General features: G+C 64.5%; 1 protein-coding gene across 1 annotated transcript in view; it reads right to left on the bottom strand.

Moving 5' to 3' along the window:
- ABCA2 (ATP-binding cassette, sub-family A (ABC1), member 2) overlaps window positions 1–8,073 on the bottom strand; it is a 33,826-nt gene extending 25,753 nt beyond the window's left edge. The window contains exons 1-13 of the mRNA XM_011985171.1: window positions 8,028–8,073; window positions 7,880–7,935; window positions 5,507–5,600; window positions 4,228–4,339; window positions 3,989–4,152; window positions 3,638–3,765; window positions 3,298–3,408; window positions 2,799–3,017; window positions 2,106–2,473; window positions 1,748–1,907; window positions 599–727; window positions 322–489; window positions 142–238 (exon numbers count right to left, since the gene is read on the bottom strand). Coding sequence (XP_011840561.1) covers window positions 142–238; window positions 322–489; window positions 599–727; window positions 1,748–1,907; window positions 2,106–2,473; window positions 2,799–3,017; window positions 3,298–3,408; window positions 3,638–3,765; window positions 3,989–4,152; window positions 4,228–4,339; window positions 5,507–5,600; window positions 7,880–7,935; window positions 8,028–8,073 — 1,852 coding nt within the window. The remainder of the gene's footprint in view (window positions 1–141; window positions 239–321; window positions 490–598; window positions 728–1,747; window positions 1,908–2,105; window positions 2,474–2,798; window positions 3,018–3,297; window positions 3,409–3,637; window positions 3,766–3,988; window positions 4,153–4,227; window positions 4,340–5,506; window positions 5,601–7,879; window positions 7,936–8,027) is intronic.
- Between the last annotated feature and the right edge of the window lie 1,142 nt (window positions 8,074–9,215).

The following is a 9,215-nucleotide window of genomic DNA, read 5'->3' on the forward strand; positions in this document are numbered from 1 at the left end:
GGGTGGGGAAGGGAAGTGGCGGGTGAGGGGGCAAGGCCAGGGCGGGGCCACGGAGTGGGAGGGCACAGGGGGACAAGTGGGGCTGGGCTGGGGAGGAAGAGGTCTGTGGGGGGCTGCGGCGGAGCGGGGAGGGCAGCTCACTGGCAAACACAGTGACGTTGTCCTGGTAGGCCTGGTTGAGCGTGTAGTTGACAATGCTCTCCTCGTCCGGGAAGCCCTTGAAGATGTCCACGCTCACCTAGGGGGAGGGGCATCGCTGGAGCCCGCCTGGGCATGCACGAGGCAGGAGGTATGGGGGTTGGCTTGGCGGCCCCACCTCACCTTGGACATGAACTGGATCCAGCCGCAGGCCGCGTTGTCAATGGTATCCAGCTGCTGCAGGAGGGCCATGCCACTGGGCAGCGAGAAGTTGTCCTGTCTCAGGGCCGGCGGCAGCTCATCCAGCGACAGGTTCAGTGCCTCGGGGTGCAGCCGCAGCTCCGCTACGTACTAGGGGTAGAGGAGCAGCTCAGAGGGGGACCTGCAGGCCTGCGGAGCCGGGCAGAGAGGGGCTCCCCGCGCCACCTGCGGCTGCCTCCCTCGCGGGCACCCTTGGCACCTGCTGTAGCCAGTGCAGGTGTTGCTGCAGCCTGCCCTGCTCCAGGAAGCTGCGAATCTCGGCCGAGATGTTGAGCCAGACCTGGGCATAGTGAGTCACGTTGCCCACAAAGGCAAAAGTCTCATTGGCCTGCAGAGGGTGAGGCAGGGGCATGGAGTTTCCTGACGGACGCCCGCCGGCTTGGGGGCTCTCACCCCACTCACCTCCCCAGTGGCTGACCTGTTGCCAACAACCAACCCTCCCCACCTTTTTTTTTTTCCCCTGAGACAGGGTCTCAGTCACCCACGCTGGAGTGCAGTGGTGCAGTCCCGGCTCACTGCAGCCTCCACCTCCCAGGCTCAAGGGATCCTCCCGCCTCAGCCCTCCAAGTACCTAGGATTACAGGTGCCCACCACCACACCTGGCTAACTTTTTTATTTTTGGTAGAGATGGGGTTCCGCTATGTCGCTCAGGCTTGTCTCAAACTCCTGAGCTCAAGCGATCCTCCCACCATGGCCTCCCACCAAGTGCTGGGATTTCAAGCATGAGTCCCACGCCCGGGCTCTCCACACCTTTCTGCAGCGCTCACGTGAAACTTGCTTTGCCCTCCACTCCCAGGGCAGCATGGCCTCTGGACCCCCAACTGCCCAGCTGTGCCCACCAGCTCCTTTGCTGGACCTCTCTCCATGTGTCCCTTAAGCACCCCATGCTCCACCCTCATTTCTCCCACCCTTATCCTAGGGACCCCCGTCTACACCCAGGATCGGCCTCGTCCACAGGCCCTCCCCTCCCAGGCCAACGTCCAGCCCTGGCCTCTGCTTGTTCCAGACAGGACCTCTCACCCAGAACGCAAACTACCCAGCTGCCCGCCCACGGAACACTCTGGAAGGTCTCCGGACACACCCGTCCTCCATCAGCACTGCCCTGGACCGGCCACACCCAGCCGGGGGACCCTGCCGGAACAGACTCTCCAGTGCCTTCCCACAGCAGCCCCTGGAGCTCCCTAAAGGAAAAGCGGCCCCCTGGTCCCCTACCTGCAGAGCCTGTGTACCCGAAGCTGCACCCCGGTACCCCTCCCATGTCAGTTCTGCCGACCCCCTCTGACCAGGGGTCCCAAGCCTGCAGAGACCCCCTCCCACTCTGCCTGTCAAGTGTCCTAGACCCGCGCACCTTGAGGATGACGCGGTCGACCTCAGAGCCCGCAGGCGCGTACAGGATTTTGGGGTTGCTGGTCATGAGGTGCACGAGGAGGCCCAGGTTCCGCTGTTCCTTGCTCGTGAAGCCCAGGGAGCTCATGTTGCCCCGCCGCAGCGCCTCGGGCTCAATGGTGCTGGGGCAGGGGACAGGAGGCGGGGCCGGGCCATTAGGGGGCGGGGCCGCGAGAGTGGGAGGGGCATCGGGATGGGGCGGGACTTCGGCGCACAGGGCAGGGCGCCAAATGAGACCTCCAGAGCCAGGGCCTAGAGTCAGGACTCAGGACCTGCCCCTGGCTGTCCTCCTCACCCCCATTCCCCTGCTGCCCACCTACCGGTTGTTGCCACACAATATGGGCTGCAGGCCGGCCCAGAGCTGCACGAAGGCTGAGCACTGGCCCTGCAGCGTGTCTGGGGAGGCCGGTGCTGCAGCAGAGGGTGCACCCTCCTCAGCGGTGGCGTTGGGGCCCACGACTGTCCCTGCCCCAGTGCCATTGGCCACCCCACCCGCACCGCTGGCTGGGGGTCCGGGGGTCCGGCCAGTGCAGGCACCCTGGGGCAGTAGCAGGGCCAGGGCCGACAGGACATCCACATCCTGCAGAACCTTCTGGGCATCCAGCAGGTCCCCCAGAAGCGCCTGCAGCCTCCGTGGGGATGGCGCCTGTGGCGGGGAGTCTGAGCCGTTGGGGGCATCCAGGCCCAGCTGAGAGAAAACAGGCATGTGGGCAGTGAGGGGTGAGATGGACTGCAGGTGGGTGATAGGTCAGGTGCGGAGCGGGGAGACAGCAGCTGGGAGGCACAAGCTGGGGATGCTGGGAGGGAGTCTGTAGCCTGGGTAACGGGAGCTCAGGACAGGAGCTGGGATGGTGAGCAGGGGTGGGGCACCAGCCATGGCGCCATTAGATACCCACCCACAGGCAGCATCCCACGCACAGCCTGGGCCCAGGAGCCCCGAGCTCTCCAAGCAGCCCCAGCCCCTCTTTCAACTCAGGCAGCAAGCAGCAGGCAGTGGGCAGGCAGGGCCTCACCTGCTGGGAGACTTTGGCCATGTCCAGCTGGTTCCGGAGCTCATCGGCCAGCCCAGAGAAACGCCTGGCACGTGCAGCAGCCTGCCCACTGCAGACAGCATCCTGGTAGCCCTGCAGGGCCCCCTTCTGACTCTCAGGCACAGTGAGGATTCGGCCCAGCTTCCCGGAGCCTGGCGTGCAGGTGAGCTGTTCCAGGAGGGCAGGAGCCAGCAGCAGCTCCTGGGGTGGGCACAGGGATCAGTGGAGACACAGCAAGGACTTTGTACCCAACCACCAGGGCCTCAGGCTTCAACCTACCCCACCCACCGGCTGGCTCTGGGGCTGCCTGGGTCCTACGACATGCCTCTACCCCTTGTGCCTGCCATAGACCCCTGGGACCCTCCCCCTCTCCCAGGAGGAGCTCCAAGTCACTAAGGGGGCCCTTTCCTCACCCACGGAGCAGAAGCACCCCCAGAGGCAGGCAGCACTCCAGTCCCATCCCACACATGGATGCCCTAACCTCCATCCGGAACAGGGGATTGCTCCCTAGGTGGCTCCAGGGCTCCTGACCCTTGTGGAGGCTGGACTGTGAATCCAGGGCAGACGAGGGACCAAAGAGCAGGTGGTAGACCTGGGAGGTGTGGGGGCGTGGCTCAGATGGGGGTGTGGGGGCGTGGCTCAGATGGGGGTGTGGGGGCGTGGCTCAGATGGGGTGTGGGGGCGTGGCTCAGATGGGGTGTGGGGCGTGGCTCAGACGGTGGGGGCGTGGCTCAGACAGAGTCCGGAGGATGGCTCAGCAACCAGGGGGCGTGGCGGGGGCAGAAGGGAGTGGCCAGGGCTGGGAGCTGTCCTTGCCTCACCTCGGGAGGGTCCACACGGGCGGCCAGGAGGGCTTGGGCTGTGCTATTGGGCAGCGACAGGTTTTGCGTCAGGAAACGCCAGAGCTCCTGCGGGTCTCTGGCCACCGAGTCCAGAGAGAAGGAAGACACTGGACAGGCAGGAAGGCGAGGCTGAGAGGCTGCTGCACCTTGGCAAGGTGTCCCCACGTGGGCTCGGAGCCGAGCCCAACACCACAGCTCTGCCACTGCAGCCTGCGCATGGCTGGGAGCTCAGGGCAGGTGGAGGGGCCCAGGGTGGATGTGGGTTTCAGCCCAGTGACAGCAGAGCTAGGCCCGCAGCCCTGTCCCCCAACTTCCCTGCACAGGGCACACCTGTGGATCTGTCCACGTGGCTCCCCGAGGTGCCTGGGCCCGCACTGAGGGCCTCCAGATGCTGGCGCAGGGCCTCGAGCTCTGAGCCCAGGCTGGGCCGCGCTGGGTCGAACAGGTTGCCTTCCTCCACCACACGGTCCAGGCGCTCGAGCAGCTGCGTGACCCTGCACCAGGGCGGATGTCACTCACTGGATGGGCTGGGGAGGGGTGGGTACTCCGAGGGGCGGGTGGGCACTCACGTGGAGTTGGCGTACTGCAGGAAGCCGAACTCGTCCCGCTGGCCGTCCGGGCACAGCGACTGCATGACAGGCAGAATGCCGGCGGACGTCAGGGGCGCCGCTGTGTAGAAGGCTGGCAGACCCACAGGAGAGGGCAGGGTCGGGGGTGAAAGGGGAAAGAGAGAGAGAGGAATCCAGAAGGGGAAGGAGACAGAGGCCGAGAGGAGAAATTTAGAGAAAGTCAGGAAGGAGAAGCAGCGTTAGGGAGGAGGCAGCACAGAGCCCTGGCCCCAGCTGGGCTACAGGCTAAGCATTCTGGGGCAAACGACTCCAGCAGGTCAGAGGTCAAAGAGCCACTCACCACCCCTTCTGCCATAACTCCCAGAGCATTCCTTTCCCTTTGGCCAGTGCAGGCCCACGTGCCCTGGCACTCTCCCCCCGAAAACATTTCAGCTGTGGCACTGCCTACAGAGACCAGGGGAGGACATAGGACCCCCTCTGGGCAGTGACCTCTGACCTCTGGCCAGCTGGTTAGCAGAGTGAGTGCAGGAGCCTGAAGGAGTATGAAGGAAGAGTAGCCAGGCCGCTCCAGCCCCAGCCCAGGCCAGCCCATCCTCAGCCCAGGCCAGCCCAGCCCAGCCGAGCCTCCGCCCAGGCCAGCCCAGACCAGCCAAGCCTCAGCCCAGACTCCGCCCAGACGCCGAGACGCCCCACCCCTAGAAGGCAAGGCCGGGCAGAGAGATGCTGCCTCAGCTTGACCTAGGCAACAGTTGTGGTTTTAGGTGGCCCGGCTTCTCACTCCCTACCACAGCCCACTTCACTGCCCACCACCCCCCGTCTGGAGCCAGCTGTTCCTGAGGCCAGCAGGGGGCCTGGGAGGGCTGTTAATGAAAGCGGGGAGGGCGCTCAAGCCAGGACGGCCCGTGGGCCCCCCGCAGCTGCTGCCCAGGCCAGCCAGGAGGAGGCGGCCGCTCACTTACAGACTGCATGCCAGCCGAGGACAAGAGACCATGCGGGGGTGGGGGGGTCAAAACAGAACAGAGGAGACCAGTGAGTGCCCACATCACCAGGAACAGGCATTGGCATCATCATTCGTGGCCACAGGCCAGCCCCGACCTCCACAGCCCAGCCAGGAGGCGCGGCCCAGGACCGCACAGAGGAGCAGGCACCACACCTCAGGGACTCTGGGAACAGGACGCCCATGTGCAGATGTGCACACACAGCGCAGGCGTGCGAGGTGCCGGGAGGGCTCCCCCTCCGCGCTCCCCCAGCTGTGCCCGGGGCCTCCTGCCGCACTCACCTTCCTTCACGGAGATGGTAGGCTTCTTCTGCCGCAGCCCCAGCAGGATGAAGAACAGCACCAGGGGGATGAAGATCTCGAAGGCCAGGACCCACTGGAAAGGGTGGGCCCAGTGAGGGACAGGACAGACCTGTGCTCGCCCAGGCCCTCCCCAGCCTCCCACAGGACCGGCCCAGCCCAGCCCAGCCAGGACCACATGCTCCCTGGGGCCAAGGAAGGTGAGCACAGGCCCTTCGGGACCACTGAAGGTCTGAGCCCCTTCCAGGGTACTGAGGGTAAGGATTGTCTGGCTCAGCAAATCAGGTTTCTGGTCCCCAGCCCACAGTGGGCCTACCTGCCCTCTGAGGAGCCTCAGGGCCTACCGTGACGAATTGGCCAGCTTGTGGTCTACTCTGACCCATGTATATCCCAGCTCATCTTCTTCCTCCCTACCTCCAGGGCTACCTGGGCAAAATCTTGAGGACCATCTGAACCACTGGCCCCACCTACAGTTCTCACACTGCCCCAGGTTCACCTTCCTCCCCCTTCCTCCCCACCAACACAGGGGCCTGGGGAGATGAGGAGGCCTGGTTCAGAGACGCCTGGCCTGAGCCCAGGGCCCTGAGCCTCGGAGAAGACCCAGTAAGGGGTCTGACAGCCCCAGTCCCTGAGGCAAAGGCACCTTTTTTGTTTGTTTGTTTTGTTTTGAGATGGAGTCTTGCTCTGTTGCCCAGGTTGGAGTGCAGTGGTGCAATCTCAGCTCACTGCAAGCTCCGCCCCCCGAGTTCACACCATTCTCCTGCCTCAGCCTCCCAAGTAGCTGGGACTACAGGTGGCACCACACCCGGCTAATTTTTTCTATTTTTAGTAGAGATGGGGTTTCACCATGTTAGCCAGGATGGTCTCGATCTCCTGATCTCGTGATCCGCCTGCCTCGGCCTCCCAAAGTGCTGGGATTACAGGCGTGAGCCACTGCGCCGGGCCCAAAGGCACCTCTTTCTGCCCTGTTCCCTCCCCTGACCCGGGGCAGCCAGTCTTGGGCCTTGGAGTTCAGTTTCCCCATGTCAGCTCCTGCTAGCCCAGGCTGGGCACCAAGGTGAGCCCTAGCGGGACCTGCGTGGAGTGAGAAAGAAGCACTTTGCTCACTTCACCTGAAAACCAAGGACTTCACTGGTTCTTGTATCCCAGCCCCCAGCTCAGGGAGGAGGAGGAGCTTGGGCCAGCTACTCTCAGGAGAGCCCTTGGCAGACCAGCCCTCTCTGAGACCCACAGGACAGAGGGGCCCTGCCCTCAAGGGCGAGCACCCAACTCGGAGGCATCCTTTGTCCTCATCACCATCCCAAAACCCTTCAGAGCCCCCAGTGTGCTGTGTGGTCCGGGCCGAGCCCCCGGTCCCTGGGGTGGGGGCGGCTGCTGTGTTTACTGTGCTTGGACAATAGGGCTCTGTGGCCGGGAACATCATGCTGTGGGTGCCCCATGCCCGCCCCAGCCTGTGCCAGCCTCTACCCACTCCCTGAGCCAGGATAGAGCCCGGGGCTCGTCGAGTCACTGTGGGCACCAACAGGCACCAGGGCGAGGGTGGCTGCCGGACTGGGGCAATGTCAGAGGCAGGGGTCACAGCGCAGGGCGCCAGCCCTGCCCACACCCGGCCTGCTACGGGCGCTGTAACTGCAGCAACAGGCCCAGCTGCCTTCCCCATTGCTATAGCAACGGCCTCGCACGAGCTACTGGGAGGAGGAGGAGAGTCCTGGCTGGCGGGCGGCAGGCGCCACAGGAGCATCTGGTTACAGGCGGCAGCACAGGTCTGGCACGCCCTGGGTGCCCCACATGGGTGCCTCCAGGTGGTCCAAGCTCCGTCCCTCAAGACCAGCCCAGTGCCTTCACGTCGCCTGGAGGCCTGGGTGCCCTCTCTGGGCATGACCCCTCCCTGTAGCTCTCGCCTACTGTGTCAGAGGGAGAACAGGTGAGATCCGAAGGTGGCACTGCCACCTGCCATCCCAGTGACTTCATGACAGTGAGCCTGTCCCTTCACCAAGAACAGCCTGTAGCCCAAGGGCAGACCCACGTCCAGCTAACTAAGAGGAGGTAGGTCACACAGACAGGGGAACTGAGGCAAAGAGCTTGGAGGAGTCTGCTAGCAGCACGGAGGTCCTTGGTACCCACCCACCAGACCCTGGGCTCTGCCCAGGGTGCACCCCTGCCCCAGCAGGGTGCATGGCACGCAGGGCCAACCTCTGTCATCCAAGCCTGGCCCCAAGAGTCCAGCTCTGATGTCTAAGATCCTTCCCAGGAAAGCAGGGACCTGGTAGGAGTGTGCCCAGTGTCCAGCCAGCCCCAGCCCCACATCACAAGCCTGGCAAGGACTCAGCCTCCCTGGGGGAAACAGTTCCCCACCTGCTCCAGCCACAGGGTAAGGACCTCCACTGTGGCCCAGTGGGCCTCTGGGAGCCCTGTAGGGTGGGGACCCAGAAAGGTCCTGGGGGGCAGTCCAAACTAGCAGCTGGGAGCCACTCTTGCGGTCAGGACAGTGCACACCTCCCACCTGCTTGCCAGGTGCCCTCATAGGCCACACTGCCTTCCCTGAGCATTGTCCCCACTGGAACAGGGGCCACCATTCCAGCCTCTGCTCCCAGGCCCAGTGGGGACCTTCCTGACAGCAACCTCCGGGGGCTAATAGTAATGCATGCCACACGCCACATCCCTGTTCCCTTGGGCCTGCTTTGCTGTCCCCAGTGACCCAATGCCAAGGACTGCAGGCCTGATCCATGGGACTCCACTCAGCCAGTTCCAGGTGCCTGGCCAGGGCGTGTACCTAACCCAGGCTCCCTGCCAAGGCCAGGTGCCCAGGGGAATCCTGCCAGCCATGGTGATGATGGCCACCCCACCTGACTGCAGCCTCGGTTTCCTGCAGTGCATGTTGAAAGATAAACAGGCAGGGACTGGTGCAGCCCAAGGGGTCCCGCCCGGGCACTGACTGGGCAAGGGGATGTGTCCGCCTCAGGCCCCCACCTGCTCTGGGCCCTGGCCTGGACAATCCCAAGGGCTTTGAGAAACCCAAGCTGGCCCAGGCCTGGGACCTGGGAGGTGTCCCTTCCCTTCCCAGGCTGGAGCCAAGCTGGCCAGCTGGGGGTACGGCAGGACACCCATACCCCCAAGCCCCTCGCTCCACACAGGACTTCTGTCTCTGACGGCTGTGTGTCCCGCACCCTCAGGTCCACTGGCTGCCCAGGCAGTGCTGGGAACCTGGTGGTCACAGCTCCAAACTGTAGACCCAGCCCCCAGAGGAGGTGGGGGACCAGGAGGGAATAGAGTGGATCAGGCTCAGGGAGAACTGACCCCAAAGGACAAAGGGGTGCAGAGATTCAGGCTGGCCGAGGCTAGCACAAGGACGTTCCCAGTGGCGAGAGCATGAGCAAGGGTCATGGATGTGCCAGGAGGGGTGCGGGGGAGGGGAGGCGGAGAGATGCCTGGGACCAACCTCTATGGCAGGCCTCGGCCCAAGGGCAGGGGAGGGGCGGAGGGAGGGAAGGGACAGGGTCTCCGCTGGGGCCCCAGAGAGGCTGGGCCCAAGGACCATGGAGCCTCAGAGTTGGATGGAGCCCCCCAGGCCTGCCCTCTGTCCTGGGAACCAGGGCCTCCCTTGAGCCAGAGTCCTGAGCGCCGCTTGACCCCCGCCCACAGCGGCCCCAGAGAGCGCGCTGCAGAGGGCACGGGTGCCGTGACTCAGCCG

The sequence above is a fragment of the Mandrillus leucophaeus genome, unplaced genomic scaffold, assembly GCF_000951045.1.
Source record: "Mandrillus leucophaeus isolate KB7577 unplaced genomic scaffold, Mleu.le_1.0 Scaffold28, whole genome shotgun sequence".
In the NCBI taxonomy this organism is placed as follows: domain Eukaryota; kingdom Metazoa; phylum Chordata; class Mammalia; order Primates; family Cercopithecidae; genus Mandrillus; species Mandrillus leucophaeus.